At 40.2% G+C, this 18303-nt stretch overlaps 1 protein-coding gene across 3 annotated transcripts in view; it reads left to right on the forward strand.

The window, feature by feature from the left end:
- The window catches only part of OSBPL8 (oxysterol binding protein like 8), a 142514-nt gene that overhangs the window by 59734 nt on the left and 64477 nt on the right, over positions 1–18303 (forward strand). The window contains exon 1 of one of the 3 annotated variants that reach the window (XM_054988232.1): positions 10337–10472. The exons of the other annotated variants lie outside the window; for them this stretch is intronic. Coding sequence (XP_054844207.1) covers positions 10337–10472 — 136 coding nt within the window. Of the gene's footprint in view, positions 1–10336; positions 10473–18303 lie in introns of those variants that run through there. 3 annotated transcript variants of the gene reach the window in all.

An 18303-nucleotide genomic window follows, 5' to 3' on the forward strand; every position in this document is an offset into this window, starting at 1 on the left:
CTACAGATGCTCCTTTTATCATTTTGGGGTCTTTTAACCCTCCCATTTTATTTTATTTTGTTTTATTCGATTTCAGGTTTTTCTGCAAAGCTATTGTGTTTTTCAGGTTCGTAGGAAGATTTCTCTTGTCCACATCTGCAGTTTCAAACTTTTAAGTATCCTCAGACTTGGCTGAGTTGAGAATTAGATATCTTGATCCTCCTAATATAATAAATGCTTAAAGCATTTTGTAGAAAACATTTTTTTTAACTCTGAGATTGGTGTATCCTGTGGTTCTCTGTGATAAACATTACAAGAACTCTTAAAGAGCAACCACATTCAAAAGTAACACATCTTAAACTGTAATCAGTATATAGTATTAATATGCTTATTGTAGTGGTTAATAGTTGAAAGTCTATTTTTTCTATGCAAGCTTTTTTTGATAAAGAACCTTGATTAGGTTGGCCTGACTTGAGTCTAGTCTGTTGTCCTTGGCAATTCAGAGAAGGTGCTTGGGCTAAAATAACTGAAATCTGAGTAGTCAACAAGTGTATGGGAGGAGCTAGCAAACAGAACAGCTGAGATGCAAGTCTACAGCCAAGTGAGACGTAATAAACTGTGGGCTGCCTTTATTAAAGTGCTTGAACTGTAACCTGATGTACCGAAAGGGATTGTACCTCGTCCAAAACTGAGCCTGTTTTCATACTGTCAAATGACCAAACTGGAGAATATTAATTTGTGGTTTGTAAAACATTAGCTGTTGTTGTAATATAAATTTTTTGTGGTTTGGATTTTCATTCTGGGAATTGGACACGTCTCTGAAGGCAAGTATACCTCTAACAGATGTTGATTTCAGAGGAGAGAAATGGGTTTAGCAATTCGTGCTGTATAAATTGCATATTATGCAGCTGCAGCTTGACAGCTAGCAGCTCATTTTGTTTTCCAGACAAATACATTCTGTAAGGAGGAGCACATGTTGCCAATTCATGTGGGGAAATGGGAAGTTATTTACAGCTGTCTTTTAGGTAGTTTTGTTGATTTAGCAAAATTGTATAGGGTTACTGTCTGATCAGATTACTATCAAAGTATCATCACATATTAGCATATTAACAAACCTCCCCCTCCTCTAAACATTCACACAATTCCTTCTATAGAGTTAATTTGTTTTGGGAACCATATCGGCCATGTTTTCAATGTCTGCTACTGTTACCAGAGCAAAAAGATGATTTTTGCTGTTTATAGTGCAGCATCAACTTCAGGTGCCTTGTGTTTGTAGTTGATCTTATTCCTAAACCATGTTCTTTTTTGCTGTTACTACAGCTTGTATTTCACACTTGATCTTAGCCAAAAGGCCGAGAAGCTTATATTTATTGTTGGAGACCTTTCTCTGTAGCACTGAATTAAACTCCAGTTTTAAAATGTGTGTGTGCGCACTGTTAAAGAATTCTGATTGAGTTTCTGTTTTAGAAGCATTAATGTATGAAGTTTATAGTACTCAGCTCAATATATGTTTGAATAAGAAATATGAATGAACAGCAAATACTGAGTATGAGTCTTTGTAAAACAAATAGTAATCAATAATGTGGGAAGCAATTGTCTCTGAAGAAAATATAAAGAGTGATTTTAAAAACTGTTAGGGCTCAGTTTACTTTGCAACAATGAGCATGCAAAGAGAACTCCCAAATTTGAATAGGAATAGAACATGGAAACTAAGCTATATTTGAATAGCCTTTCTTTTCTATTATATTGATTTTGTAGAGTGATGTGGCAGTAAAAGAAGCTGCAACAGTGGGGATGAAGTGAGACAAAAGACAGAAAGGAAATTGGAGAACACTAAGTGTGAAAGAAGGAGTGTATGGAATGGGGGTGAGAAGGAAAGACAAAAATCACTCTCAAACCCTCTTTCTCAGCCCTTACTTTTTTTTCTTTCTCTGATGTCTTGATTGATCCATCTTCTTTTCCTTGTTTATGTCCCCATGATGAAGAAACAAAGAGACATATAATTGTTATGAGAAAAGGGTGAGAAACATGGGGAAAACTAGGAGTGGGGGGAATGGCTAATAGGGAAAATCTATCTTCATTTGAAAACTAATATAAGAAAGATAATATGTGAAAGATACTATAGTGTTCTTCCACGAATCCTATTACTAAAGTGTTCATCCTATCTAGCAGGTGTTAGATGAAGGGTAATTGTAATCTTCTGTATCCCTGGAGTCAGTAGTCCTCCAGGAGCAATCAAGTGGGGGTCTGCAATGGGAGAATGGGTTGTCAAAAATCCACCTGCCCCATTTCACAGATAAGCATGCCTTCTATAAATGGAAAACAAGGATAGGATCCCATCCTGAGTCTAATTGTCATTAAGACTGTAAAACTGTGCCTGGGCTGTACCACTTCAGTTTATAGCTGGGAACTCTCATTGTGAATGTTCTTTCCTACCCCCCCCCCCCAAAGGATCTGCGTATGGAAAATTATTTGTCAGTAAGAAGGGCTTTAACCCAGTTGATGATAATGCCTTTCGCACAAGAATCCAAGGCAAATTACCAGTATGGAAAAAGCTGTCAGTCAACCAGTAAGCATATTAGAAGATATAATAACAGTTGAATGTAACAGCAAAAATTCCCCATAAGACAAAATAATGTAGTTGGGCTGCTGTTATGGGAAGCAGAGGAGGCAAAACAATGCATGCAAACATATCTGTTGAATGCAACAAGATGGTCAATGAAGGAAAGGATTTATTGGGGGTGTACACAGGAAAAAAAATGGTACATTCAGTTTTGTAATACGGAACTGTAAAAATAATTCAATATTCCCTGAATACAGAATTCATTCTCGAGTTCAGTTTGCTATTACAGAGCAAATTCAGTAAAATTCAGCCATTGATTCCTATGGGAAACCCTATTTGGGCTTTTACCCGGTGCCGGGGGGGGGCATTCTTTGACCGAATTTCACCAAATGTGCAGGAGACCTTGACTATCCTCTAAAGACCCTCCTGCAAGTTTCAGTGAGATTGGACTACAGGGAGCATGTTATGACCCTTTACTTTCTCTCGGGTAGATTTTGCCTTTAATCTTTCCCTTAACACACTCTGGGTAGTTTGCTGCCACCAGGAATATTATATTCCAAGATATTTTATTTAAGTTTTCCCTTTTGCAGCGTGCATAAGCGTCAGGCTCCTTCGTGGTTCTATGTGGCCCTGAGGATAGGAATGAGATATAGCAATGACAGCTACTCCGGGTTATAACAAAAACAAAATAAACTTTTATTTTTTCAAGAAGTGTATCGGTTTCATAAAAGTAATTCTTGGTTCTTAAAGTCACTTCATTTAAACTCATTCACACAGATCTCTTCTAAGGCTTCACACACAGTTAGCCTCTTTCTATGACTCTATATTTCTCACAGACGTGCTTAAAGTTACTCAGGCTGCACACAGCTTGCCTGCTTTCCTCTGACTATTATTCATAGAAATATTAAACCTGCTCAGGCAGCACACAGCTGGCCTTTCTTTCCCTGACTGAGTGTTCTTTCACAAACATACTCAGTTCAGGCTCCATACATACTTCGACATACTCAGGCAGCACACAGCTAGCCTACTTTCTTCTGACTGACTTTTGCTCTTCACTCTCAGTCTAAACTGTAGGAAAATATAGCAGAGATTGTGCAAAGATTGAGCATTAGAAATAATGAGAATAGATTCACAAACACACTCCAGTGTAGCTGTGTAAAATTACTTTACTAAAGGATAAAATTAGGGTTACATTTGGAGAAAATAATAAATTGCTAAGCTGACTACATCTTGCTAGATGACTTAGAGAAGAGACAAGAAGAAGTGAAGAAGTGGAAGTGAACAAAGAGCAATAAAACTTCAGTACATAGCATCAATTAATTGCCCCCAATAAACAAACTGCCCAATAGAAAATCCTAAGCCTACTTCATTATGCTTAATGACTCCCCTTTCTGTGGCGGGAATCTTATTCGAAGCTCTAATGGTTACATTCAAAGTATGTTTACTAATTAAGTAGGTATGATGCGGTTATCCTTTCCTTTACAAGAATTGGCCTTATTCGTCTCTTATCCGAGTTTAATGCATACTGCTCTCGGAACTTTCTTTCTATTAATTTTGACAAGACAAAAATTTTGGTTTTCTCTAAATCTTGGAAATGCAACCACTGGCTAATAGCGAAAAAAGAAATACAGCAGGTAAAATCTTTCCGCTACTTAGGAGTGCTATTCCATTACAACCTGAGTTGGTGCCCACATAGAGAGCACTCTCTAAGTTTAGCCAAGAATAAGACTGCAGCCTTGATTCGTTTCTTTTTTCAAAAGGGCAATCAATTTGTCCCAGCAGTGCTTAAGATTTTTTAAGCAACAGTTATTTCTCGACTGTTGTACGGAATTCCTATTTGGATACAGTCCTTTACTAAAAGAATCGAGCGTATTTACTCTGTCTTCCTGCGTAGGATCCTTGGTTTATCCAACTCAGTGTCGTTGTTTACCCTCTGTAAGGAATTGGATCTGCACCTGATAGAATCTCGGGCCTGGATCACTACAATTAAATTTTGGCTCCGTCTTCATTTTCGATCCTCCCCTACCAGTCTAATGGCTCAACTTCTAACTGATCCCTTTATTTCGGATTGGTCACAGGCTGTAGTGGAAAAGATTGGTTCCTTAGGAATCAACTTGGAGCCTTTATATAATAGTGGTGAGGTGGCAATTCTGCAGGTGATTTAGAGGAGAATTTGGAATATTGAGGCACAGACTATTAATGCCGGTAGCTCCGGAGTCTGCTCCCCTCATTCACTGTCCCTCTATTCCTCGCATGCCACCATAGCGGCGTATATTGCTGATCTGATAAACCCAGTGTTTAGGAGGGCTTTTATGGTAGCGAGGTTCAATCTCTTTCCCTCAGCAGTGGTCACAGGCAGATACGGGGGTATTCCATATAGGGATAGGCTGTGTGACTGTACTCTGAGAGAACCTGACTCAATCTTACATATTCTTTTTCGCTGCCCCAAATATTCTGTTATGCGTAGTTTATTGATTTGTCCTCTTTTACCTGGGCAGAGGGATTTTTTGGATAAGGATCTAAAATTTTTCTAAGCAGACAAGAGTCCAGCAATAACTCTATCCATTGCTGAATTCTTGGCTTATGTGTGGAAGTCAAGGGTAATATTTTATAAAGCCCCCTACGACTGTGCTGTATCTTGAGATAATTTTGCTGTCTGGGGACACGATTGTGCTGCCCTATGAACTGATTCTACAACATCTCTTCTGTTCCGTCTGTATTATTTATGTCAATAAAGGTTACTGTGCTGAAGTAGGTAACACAGTTTAACTCTTTCATGACTGAAAAGAAAACACTTGCTAATTCCCACATAAACTGCATTCACTCTGCCTACACTCTCAGTCATCAACCAATCATATCACGCACTCATCTCTCTCTTTCACCCCCACTCTTCACCTATCTCATACCAAGCATATAAAGATACATGCACACATTTACTTGAAATCATTACAGAGCACCTTATAACACCCCCCCAAGAAGGTGCCCCCAGCAAACTCAAATCTCCATTATTCCCTATGGGGAAAACTATCTGGGGCTATCCAGGGGACTGGGGTGGCATTTTGCAAGCAAAATCCACCAAATTTGTAGGGGATCTACTCCTGATTCCCCCCCCCCCCAAGTTTCAGGGAGATTGAACCTAAGGGTCCAATTCTGTGGGCCCCTGAACAAGGTGCCCTCAGCCACTCCATTTGTTCTTGTTGTGGGGAAAAACTCCGAAGCTGACTCTCACTGCAGATACACATGGACTAAGGGTGCCATGACCAGAGACACACTCTCAAATACACGCTCCTCCCCAGACAGTCCCAGAGAACCAAACTCACGCCCCCCTAAAAAAAAACCACAACGCCCCCTGAACAGGCTCACCAGCCACACTCCATTGTTCCCAATGATGAGAACTTTTACAAGTTCTTTCCCAGGGGCACATACACACAGGGTAAGGATGTTTATCCCTAATAACATTCATCTCCTGAGCCGAACCATTACCATGCAGCTTTGCTTCTTTAGCACAAGGCTATGTGTAGAAACCTGTGCATGAGAGAAAGAGAGAGGGAATATTATTCATGTAATACGCCATTTGAAGAGATGCAGTCCAGCCAGAGATTTACTACCTTACTGAGAACAAGGCCTGAGCATGAGGTTGCACTGCATTATCCAATCAAGCCAAAAACTACTTTACAACAGAAATTTAAAACAGAAATAAGCATCAACAGTGGAGATGAGAAAAAATACTGTATAATGATTCACATTGTGATTAGACATGGGCACGAAATGGAAAAAAACCCAAATGAGAGGTTTGTGTTTCATCATGTTTCACGAATCATGAACCATGAATTTTCATGAAATTGACCCGTTTCACAAAATGATTCATTAGTTTTGTGATTCGTCAGAACCAGGGGCATTTCAACAGCCCACTTCACTCAGAGATGCCAGAGAAAGACAAGCAAAGAATAAATAAGGGAGGTCTCAAGTCAAGCTAGGCCACAGAGCCAGGCACAGGCCTGAAGATGGGGAGGGTTGGGTTGGAACTTGGAGGAAAAACGGCACCCTCACCCAAAAGACCTTTCCAGGAAGTTCCAAAATCTACTCTCCTCTCTTCCCAAAAAGCCAAATGCTTCCCCAAAACTCTCCACTCCACTCTCTCTTCCCAAAAGCTCCCAAATCCACTCTCCCAATTCCAGCAACAATTCCTCCCTCTCCCTCTGTCTATTGGAACTGAACCACGAGGCAGAGAGAGCTGTGCCTTAAATATAAGAAATGCTCACATAGAGCAGAACAGGCACTCTAGTGGTTGGCAAATTGACCTGGCCATCAGGGTTTGGAGGGAAGAGATTGGTGTTCTCATGGCTACAGAAGCCTATCGCCTCAATTGCCTAATCCCCTGCACCTTGCTGTATAGGGCAAACTAGGAGATCTGCAGTTGGCAGGGAGAGCTGCCTATCAGGGTTTTGAGAGCTAAAATTAGGGTTTCCAGGGCAGCGAAAGGTCTGCAGACTTTCCTTGTCTCTGTTGCCTAGGGAATCAATAGATTGGCGCCAGCCTGTCTGGCGTTATGCATCAACCATGAAGCTTACGAATCGGCCAAAAAAGTCATGGATTTTGTGAAAAATCACGTTTTTGCGCAGCATGAACCAGCCCGATTCGTCACAAAATTTGAGTCGTATTTTGATTTGTGCCCATGTCTAATTATGATGTGTAATTGTTACAGTGTTTGGTGATGCACATTAGACAATATTGTAGCATATTCCAATTAGTCAACATCAGAGAGAGCCAGTTTGGTGAGAGAGCCAGTTTGGTGTAGTGGTTAAGAGCACAGGACTGGAGAACCGGGTTTGATTCCTCACTCCTCCATGAAGCCAGCTGGGTGACATTGGGTCAGTAACAGCTTCTAGCTCTCTCAGCCCCACCCACCTCACAGGGTGTTTTGTTGTGGGGATAATAATGAGGAAAAAGGAAGCAAGAAGGCCAGCCACACAGACCGTTATACTGCAAATTAGAGTCCTTTTATAAACTTCAAATACTTAATACTTCATTTACAGGCACAACCAGGGATTGCTCCTGGCGGGAGAATGGCAATGGGTTTGCCAGGCTACGTTGGTACCCCCCGTTTCGCTGCAACAACGCTTCTTCAAAAGCCTTCATAAGTTTGCCTGAAACCCAGTATTATGGTTGCCGACCACTAGACAGGAACAAGATAAATTAATTCATTCAGAAACTTCATACACTTTCATTCCATACGGGTATATAAATCGAACGTTGTTGTTGTTATAGCATTATCAATTATAATCTGATTCAAACACTGAGAAATGTAATCTATTAATTATGCCATTTCACTTGCATATCTTCTTTAAATATCCTAACTAGAAACATTAACAGAATCATTCCCATTAATCTACTTATCCCATATTTTGGGTTCAAATATCATGCAGTATGTTTATTTTAGATAAACTCTTCTTGAATGTTTCCTGAATAAATGTGTGTTTCTCATTCTAATAAAAATGCGGGGCAGAAGCATTTGTAGAAGATTGGATGTCAAGAGAAAGAGTCCTCTTGTTCCCGTTTTCTCCTGCAAATGCTGTGCCAGGTCTCGATTCAAAGTCTGCTAACAAGAAGAAATAAACTAAAAATGTCTTGGGAGAATTTGTATGAGAAAATTGGTATGTGTGGTGATGGTAGGGAGAAAGCATCTGCCACCCAGTGGTTTTCACATGTTTCCAATCCCTGTATTAGTGTTACCAGGAAACCCTATACTTCCCTTGTATGTTCAACCCTTAGAGTTGAGATCTGTGTGTGTGTTAATGTGCATCATTATAATTAATTGCAAAGCTACAAGTATTGTTTTCTGTGTAATAGGGCACTTGCCAGTCAGTCAGTCAGTCAGTCTTTATTATGTCCCACAAGACATACAGAAGCAGAACAAACAAGGTTAAGTATTTAATTAACTAAAATCATATCTCCATTATTTTTCATTGTTGAAACTGCCGTACTACAACTTAGTGCCCTTGTATGCATAAGAAATGGTATCATGGTGTGTACAAAATGAGATCTGATGGGAGATGCACAATCGCGAGTCTCTCCTTGTTTGGAGATTTTTGCACAAGTCTGGTTTCATTCTGGCTGGAAAAGCAGGAGTTAGAGAGAGAGAGAAGCTAAACTCTAGTCCTATAGTGTGACATGGCAGAATTTGAATTATCCATATGGTTGTGGAGGAGCACATCATATTGTGTGTTGCCTCAAAACATTTGATCTGTAGTAATGAAAAACATGAATCAAACAAGTGAATACTATTAATAGAATCTCTTATAGTGGAGCTCAAACTTGACACTTGCCAGGTTTTCAGGAGAATTTTTTACCAGGATATCCACAAATGTGTCGAGAAAGTGGTTGAATCCAAACTTACATTTCAGCCTATTTAATTTTATTAGATTCTGGCTGATATAAAGTCATGCTGTAATTTGTTTGCAGTTGATGATCTTTTTTAATGAAACTTTGATTTTGTGAATTCAGGTGAAATGATTTCTGTTTTTTAAAAAAGCCATTTGGTCCCAAAATTGAAATATTAATACTGGTGGAAAACTGTAAGAAAAAAGCACTTACATATGAAGATAGATATACTGTATGAAATTGAATGTTTGGAATGTAAAGCTGGAAGAACTGACTGCCTAATTGATGAGAGAAATAATTTGTATATGAGCATGCCAGATAGTTGTACAATTTTAGAAAGAGGTTTTAAAAACTCATTCTGTTCCAATTTTGTTAGAGGAAAGTATTAGCTTGTGGATTCAAAAAGATGCATTTGATTTTAATTTATTGAGCCTTGCTGTTGTGCAGCATAAAGCAAACTATTGTGACTTGTATTTATCATATGCTCAAATGTATCAAACTTTTCAATGACGAGCACTGTTGTCTTAAGTAGTCAGTCACACTCACACCCTTTCAAGAATATTAAAGTTAGTGGGCTTTGAAGAGTAATAACTCTGTTTAGGATGGCACTGTAAATGCTCTTTTTCTCTTAAGCTAAGTCATCAGTGAAATTGTGTTGTTTCTTAGCACTAATTATGCTAAAAGATAGATGTTTTAATATTGAACATGATTTTAGAAGGTTTAACATTTGGTGATATTCTTTAAAACAATTATGGAGGCAGTCTGCAGTAATGCTTCATTCAGTAACACAATTTATTTCTTCAGAAGAGGTTTATATAGATTTAGAATTAATAGAAATTACAGTTAACAAATACACCTCATCATATCTCAACAAAAAATATTGCAAATATAAGGGATCCCTTTTAATAAGAAACCCGTTTTCAGATTCTTAGTGATGCTTTTCATTGTTTTTTGTAATTTTAGAAATCTCACCATTTTAGTTCATTGGCTTCTCTGTGTGCAGTTAAATAGGGTTTGAAAGATCAGGCATTGAAAGAATTTCCTCTTAATTCTGAAAGACTTTGTCAAGATACTTGGCAGGTGCTTACAGAACATATGAAATAAGTTTGATTTGAGGTATACTCAGAATGCCAGTGATAAAGGGATAGAAGCAGTGCCATTTTAAGCTTATTAAGACTCTGACAGCAGTTTGAATTAAAGTTGTAAACTTCTCTTAATTTTACTGTTGGCTTCAACACCCTCTGGTCTCCTCATTCCAAGTATGCACATGGCACTGCATTTGTGTGTCTCCTTCTTTCATGTTGCTAATCAGAATGTGAGGGGAAAGGCTGTCTTTGCAACATTCTTGTTCTATCCAGCTAATGCTAACCAGCCTTCTGAATGACAGTAATCATTATAGAAAACATCTTACTCATGAAGGAAGAGGGTCCGCTGCGTCGTAGGTTTTCTTCATATGCTGGGGCTTCACTTCCTCCGCGAGCTGATGGTCGAAAACTTGTCCGGAATGCTTCATTCGGAGGATACAATGAACTTACTCCAGTCTTTCGAGGTTTGTTTTGTCTCGCTTATTTGTGTTGTACATTGTCACAAAAATGCTTTTCATCTTTGTTTCCAAATGCAGCCTTTTAAACATCAATTTGGTAAGGTGGTCTTCTTACAAAGCACTTGCTGCAGGTTTTTATATAAATGTAGCTGATCCACTACAGACTGAGACACTGATTTGTCCTTGATAAACAGAAAGGTACTTGACAGGAATTTTAGTATATTACTTTTCAGCTGAAAAGAATTCACTAAACACTTAGATATCCACAAAAATATTTTAAATAAATTATACAAAAACTGATTCTGTATAGATATTTTGAAATCTGGACTAGATAATTTTTTCACTACTTTTTCTGTTCCTTTGTACATTTATCAATTTCTAAAAGTGTTAAATGGATTACTCTAAATTTATCTTCTTTCATTTTTGCTTGTTTTAATAACTTTGAACTCCTTATGTGAAAGGGGATTGGGTTTGCATCAGTTCTAGTGGACTTAATCAGTCTTGACACAATGGAAATACACTGTAAATGTGAAAGTTGTTGCTGTTATAACTAATAAAACGTTAATATTAAGTACTTGGAGATGAATTAGCTTCAGAGTTGAAGAGTCTGCATACTCTTGAAGTGAGCTTAGAAGTTTTTTGGGTTTCCTTGGCATTGCAGTTGTCCTTGTTGCCATTCTTTCCATTCTTCTTAAACAGGGTAAGTGGTTTTCTTTTTGGCTTAAATTCTTGGAGCTTTGTGAAAGAAAGCCCTTTGTAGTTAAGCATAGAACTAATTATATTTTAAAAGGAAAGAATACTAAGAGGTTGAATAGGAGTAAAATAGTGTGTTTGGGAGGGGGGCATGTTTCATAACATAAATCACTTCTTTACTATAAAGCCTTTCTGGGTGGCTGGACTTAAACCTTTCCCCCTCTGTGCCCTAGCTGTATGATACTTTAATCATCTCATAACTATATGTGAAAAGGAAACCATTTAGAACAGTAACTTTTTTTTCAAGTTAAGCAGTTATATTCATTTATAGGGTTAGATTACAAGCAAAAGATTTTGACATTATTCTTCATGAACTGCAGCTAAATTGGTTTAAAATATCTGGACCGGATACTGATTCCCTTTTTCCGTGTCAGTGTTTGAATCAGATATCATATAGTGATGAAGAAGATCAGCAGTGGGCCAGAAGTTCCTCAGCTGGCCCATGAGCTCATTGAGTGACTTTAGGCAACTATCTTCTTTCAGTGCACTGTTTATCAGTAATGGTGTATTTTAACTACTTAAGATGAGTAGATGATTGCTTTAAAATTATGCACAAATATCTTGTGATATCTGGAAATCAAATTAGTTCAAGTTTGTATTCTGACTTCAGTTTGTTTTAAGCACCTAGTTGTTGTCGCATTTTGAGTCTCCAAATCTGGGCAGCCTAAATTTTGCATCGCTAGATCACTTAATAGTGCATTTTGTACCAACTGTCAATTACTATATGTCCTGCACACCACTTGAAACAATAACTTATAACTACTGTAACCCTTTTAATACCTCAGAGTGTGTAACGTAGTTTCTCCCCACTACTGTTAAACATTAGCCAGCCCTTATATATCGGGAATGACAGGAAAGGCTTGCAAGTCTGAGTTATGATGCAAAACTGCGTGGAAACTTTCAAGTTCTCCAGAACTCTTTATTAGACTGGATGTTATAAAATAAACACCTTTCTGTTAAAAGTTCACTCTAGTTCTGCGGGAGAAACAGTGGTTGAAGTCTCTTCATGCTAAGTTTTCTACTTGCAAGATACTGTTTGGTGGGTTAGTATTCAACAGTGGTGTGTCTCGTTCAGTCTTATACACAGAATCTACAATCTTGATACAATCATCATGGACAATTTGTGCTGTATTTTAAAAATGAAGCCATTGGTTTTATCTTGTGGCTATAATAATGTTTAAATCATCTCAATTTCTAAAGAAGTTGCCCACTTTCCTGGAATGTAGGGTGTGTGGCATGGGGACCAGTGCTCAGAAGACATGTCTGGGAGAGGCATCAAGGAGTTATATGGGTCTCCACTCCCTCCAGTCTAGCACAGCAGATAACTCTTACCAGCTAGTTCTACAGCCTCACAAGATTTGCCTGACCATTTGCTGCTGTAATGGACCTATCCCTCCCTGGAATACAAAATGTAATGTGTTACAACATCTGAGAAGGCTAGTTGGCAACAGAATTAGCCCACTGGACCTGAGATCAATAGAGACTCTCAGTGATACTTATTAGGCACGTAAGCTGATATTAATTTTTGACAGTCTATCTATTTCCTTAGTACTTCTTTGGCAGAAAAGACTTTTGACACCCAAAGGAATCTTCCCTACACAGGTCTTCGCTAATATGACACTAACTCCACTTCTCAGCATGAAAAACTCTCACCACCCTGGCCCAGTAGCTGCGATTAATCCTTCCAAAGGATCTCCAGCTAGGGCCTCTCACCAAGATTTAATTAGTTGGGCTGATCCTCTCATCTCTACTGAAACAAATGCTAAGCATCTTCTCTCTGAAGACACTTTTGAGGAGGATTTGATTAGCTCTTTTGCAGCCTTCCAGCCTCAGATTAAGTGGAGATCACTGATAGATTAGAACAACTGAGATCTAGACTCCTGGGAATCAAAGATGGCAGCCCTACACCATCACCTCAGACTCTTCCTCCTGCAGTGGTTGATGCAGAAGTGGTTATACTAAGGCCTACTCCAGCTTTGCCACCTCTTACCCCATCTAAACCCCCAGGGGCTTTCCCCATGGATAGCAAGTGTTCCCAGCCTAGAGAATACATCTTTACTCATCAGCCTGCCAAAGTAAACGGATCTGGGAATGAGACATCATGTCGCTATCTGGAAGATTTTGAGTTGGGATCATGTGGCTTATCTGCAAGGAACCAACATATGGCTCCCAAGTCACTGAGAGGCTATCACTACTTTGGATAAATAATTCAAGGATACTATAGTGATCGAAACTTCTACTGGGGGAATGAATAGTTAGTAACAACATACATAAGATAAGTGTAAATCATGGTGCTGGTTTTGACCTGTATAAAGCTCTTTATCATTTTAGACCAGGATGTTTGAAGTCTTCCCAGTTTCCATATTGCCTGAACATTCAGTGAGTGACAGAGGTCTCTTTTGGGGTTCCCTCACCCACTGAGTAGAAGTGGGTGGTCAAGATAAGATTGTTTCCATGATGTTACCATGACTTTCTCAAGGGATTCAACTGATGCTGTCTTTCTTGTCATTTCACCACGAGGCAAAGATATTCTTGCTTCATTTAAGGCCTGTGATGTTTAGCTGCTTCTCCTGTTCAATTATTCAGTTTTCTTCTCATTTTTTACTCTCTTAGGTCTTGACAAACCCAGATTCGAGGTTCCAAATGAGCCTTGAAAATGCATTGTGGCACCCAGTTACCATTCCCCTCACCCCACCCCCAAGAATAGAGTTCCTGTGCCTTTAACAGCTCCTTGATGAACTGGGAAATTTTCACAGACATAGCTTTGCCCTTCTCTGCAGTTCCAATGATCCTTCTGATTCACCAGGTTGCTCCATTCTCATCCCAGTAAGGGGAAGGTCTTAAGTGACTCCAGCAACCCTTACCTGCAACTTCCCTGCAGGTAAGGTTTCTTGGATCACTTAGAGCCTGCAACTTGTCACAATCCCCCTCTTCCACAAGAGGGCTGGAGTGCTGGTCACTGCCTATTCAATAGGCAGTGAATCCTCACTACCTCGGATAATGTGCCACCACCAATCTCTCTGATAGCCCTAAGCTGTGAGACTGAGAGACAAGTCCACAGCCCTACCGGGTATTAACAAGATCAGTCCTGCATGGTAGGACACTAGCAGATTGAGTTCCACAAAACAATTACTTAGGTAGCTGTAGCCAAAATAGGCCAAAGAACTGGATACACGTTGAAGCCCCAAACCCAAATAACACCACAGTGGTAATAGTATAATTAATAAAGTTTATTAGAAGAGTTCAAAAGAATACAAACTATATGGGGCCAGCGGCCAAGCCCCCACCCCCCGGATTTACCCTCATCACCTGCCAGGGAGCAGCCTGGACACGCAGGAGCCCCTGATGAAGCTGGAGCCACTGTCAGTACCACTGCTGCAACCAGCTGAAGGTTGGAGAAAGCCGCTGCCACAGGAATGGCTCCAACAGGAGGGAGGCCAGAAAATGCCACTGCTGCGGTGAGAACAGCCCCATACGAGGTTGCCCGGCAACAGGCCGCCTGACTGTGGATCGCATCTGGGGATCTGGTTGCAGCAAGTCTGGCAGGAGGAGCGATGCCAGGCTCACGTGAGCCTAAGGAGCCAGGCAGAGCGGAGGCAGGAGAGCCCTGCAACCACCAGAAGAGCCATGAAGGCCCCTCCAAGACCAGATGGGCCCTAGCCAGGGGGCTGCTGAATTGGAAGGGAAGCAATGTGCCCCACTTCCACCTCAAATGTTGTAGCTGTGAGGGAAACTCCCAGGCAGTGTCTGGGTGTGCTGGGCTGGTGTTATTCATGCAGCATGTAGTAAGGCACCATTCATTTCCTGATAAGGTAATCTCAGATCGGGGCCCTCAGTTTGTTGCCAGATTCTGGAGGGAACTAATGGGGATAACCCTGGGGATTATCATCTGGATATCATCCAGAGTCAGATGGGCAGTCTGAAATAATCAGATTTTGGAACAATTTTTAAGATGTTACATCAGTTACCAGCAGGATGATTGGACTTGCATTTGCTGAGTATTGCTACAACAACAGCATCCACAGCTCTACAGGAGCATCTCCCTTTCAAGTCACCCAATGGTTTGACAGCAAAGCGATGCCTTTCCTTAAAGACCCTCCTCAAGAGAAAGGGAAAGGAGAAGGGGAGGATCTTAGCAGCTGGTGGAAGGCAATAATAGAACAATGAGACTTGATTAAAAGGACTCTAGAAAAACCCAAAGAGGATTATAGAAAACAGGCAGACCAAAAACGTTCTCCCCATGGGATCTAAAGCCTGGAGACCAAGTATATGTGTCAACAAAAAAATCTGAAAGGAGAGCAACCCAGCAAAAATCTTGGTTGGAAATTTGTGGGGCCATTTAAAATACTGAAAGTGATTAATGGAGTAATCGTCAGGCTGGAACTACCAAAGAATCTCAGACATATATATCCTCTTTTCAATCTCAGCCTCTTGAAGAAAGCTCCAGATCCAGACATGTGGCACCCAGACCAAGGAGTCACTCCCCCCCCCCCCGATAGTGGACAGCCAGCCTCATCATGAAGTTGAAGTGATTTTGGACTCAAAATGGAAAAAAGGGGAGCTTCTTTTATCTCATTCTGTGGAAACACTTTAACCAAAGTCACAAAGAGTGGTTCAAAGCGGAGGATGTTAGGGCTCGCAAACTGGTCAATGCTTTTCACAAACGTTACACTGAGAAAACAAGAGAAGCTTGATTTTGAATTATTTTGGGGGAGACGGAAAGTCAGGCAGACCTGTGACCTGCCTGCCATACTCAGTGATGTCTTTTACGGTGGGGGATGGATAATTTATAATTGCTTTGCTGTTCTTTTGCTATTTTCTCTGCTGCTTCTGTTCTGCACTCAACTGTCTTATCTGTAGGTGTGGGGGGATATGGAGCTTGAGGTGCCTGGGAACCAGCCAAATGACCTTGGAGCCTCGGTGTTTGCATCTCTTCCCCTTTCCAGCTTTCCCACTAGGAAACCCGCGCCAAGCCTTCTGATTAAAAAAGGGAGGATGGGGAGAATATAACTAACCCACTGTACCTCACCCTGGTATTCCTGGCAATTGCTTTGTACTGTGCTCTAATGGTGGTAATCTCATAATAAAGACCTTTTATTCATCCAGCCTGGTCTGATGAAGTGAAGTAGTCTAGGAGAATCCCCAGGCAGAGCTTGACATTAGGTAAAGTCCGTTTCTTGACACAACTTCCTTGCCTGCTGGACTAGAGCTAAACACCTTTAACTGTGGAGAGAGTTGGCTCCAGGCACTGAAAGGACAAAAGACTGGGAAGACTCTCTTTTCCCCCTGCTCAACACATTCAAGAGCCTTGTGTTCCAGTGGCTGCTTGCTTAAGCTTCAACTGTGGGTAGGGATTGAGTGTATGAGTAGATAATGTATGCAACAGCAGACTCCCATGCAGGGGAGGTGTGTGTGGTCATCTTTTGTTGCCTATGTTCACTTTGTTCCCCAAGTATGTGCCTTGCTATAGTTTCCTAATTACTATGGGGAGAGGTGATATGAAAAATAAGGAAGTTGAAACTTAAGTTTGGACATGTGAAACTGGGAACTTCAAACAGGAGACCTACATAAAATTTTAAGGCACCATGAACTGTGCTCTTCAGGAAGGGAGACGTTTGGCAAATAGATGTGTTTGTGGTTCATAAAGGTTTTCTTAAATGTGATTCATATGCTTCTATCTACTTTTTATCTATTTGTATGCATTTACACTGCATTTTTATTGAATTGTTTTTGTACTGTTCACCCTCTTGGACACTTTTTGGAGAAAGTGGGATTATAAATATTTTAACGTTTTTCAGTATCAAGTATATTATTTTCCTGTTAGCTGCTCTTTGTGTTTCAGCATTTTCTATACATGATAAGTTTTTCTTTATAGTATGGTTAACTGTTCAGTACCAAGAAACTCACATAGTGTATATTAGGCTTGCTGATCCCCCGGTGGGGGAGGATCCCTGCTCCCAGTCGCCACCCCCCCCCGCCACCACTCACCTGGCCAGCAGGGGGGAAAGGCAAGGGAAGGGACCTCCCTGGGTGTGCTCCTGGCACAGTGTGATGATGTCACTCCTAGGACTCCTGGCACAGTGCTCCTGGCACAGTGTGATGATGTCACTCCTAGGAGTGACATCATTGTGCAGGCCCTTGGAGTGCTTCCCTGCTTCTTGCTGGGCTAGTTTGGGCCCCAAATGGGTCAAATTGACCTGGTGTGAAGTACGGAAGTGCCCTCAGGGCCTGCACGATGATGTCATTCCTGGAAGTACGTGCATGCTTTGTGCGCATGTGGGAAGTTCATAAGGTAAGTGCTTTGAACCCCCCAACTAGGAGGGGAAAGGGAAGGGGACCTGGCAACCCTAGTGTATATTATACATGAAGATCAGTGTCGTCATCTAAAAATAATTGAAATTTTCCAAGTTGAATCAGAACTGCAATGTCTATCAAATCTTTATTTGCTTGAACTGGAACTAGTGATGGCTGTCTGACTTAAACTAGAATCGAACTAGTTAATTAGAACTCAGCATGTGACTTCATTAGGAAACAATGAAACATGATTGAATTTAGAGAAATAATGACTTAAAGGAACATATAATTTTTGCTTTCTGTACTGCATTGTCTCAAATAAGTAGGATACTCATTTGTATGGTTTTATATTGTAAAGATTTGAACATTTAAACATTAAATTTCCGGGGGTGGGGGGGCAGAACCTGTGCCTAACACGCACAAAACTTAAAATTTCTTGGTATATGTGTTTTGTTAGTCTATTGCAACTTGGTGAAAAAACATTCTATTTTTTTTTGTTAAAATTTGTATTGGGTGTGTATAAATTGCAATTACAATTTTTTCATTAATACCCTTATTTCTGATACCCCCCACCCTTTCCCTCCCCCCTTTATCTGGGACTTCCAACAGTTTTCCAACCCTCTGTTAGATTCTATTACCTACTTCTCTATTCTTTTATTACATATCCTAATATATTATTATACTGGATAATATGTTAATAATTTCGATATACCTTAATCTCAATCTAACAATAACAATTATAGTATATCTTTCTTCTTCTCTAGTAAAGATCTATATCTCTTCCAGTCTA

The sequence above is a fragment of the Eublepharis macularius genome, chromosome 9, assembly GCF_028583425.1.
Source record: "Eublepharis macularius isolate TG4126 chromosome 9, MPM_Emac_v1.0, whole genome shotgun sequence".
Classification (NCBI taxonomy): domain Eukaryota; kingdom Metazoa; phylum Chordata; class Lepidosauria; order Squamata; family Eublepharidae; genus Eublepharis; species Eublepharis macularius.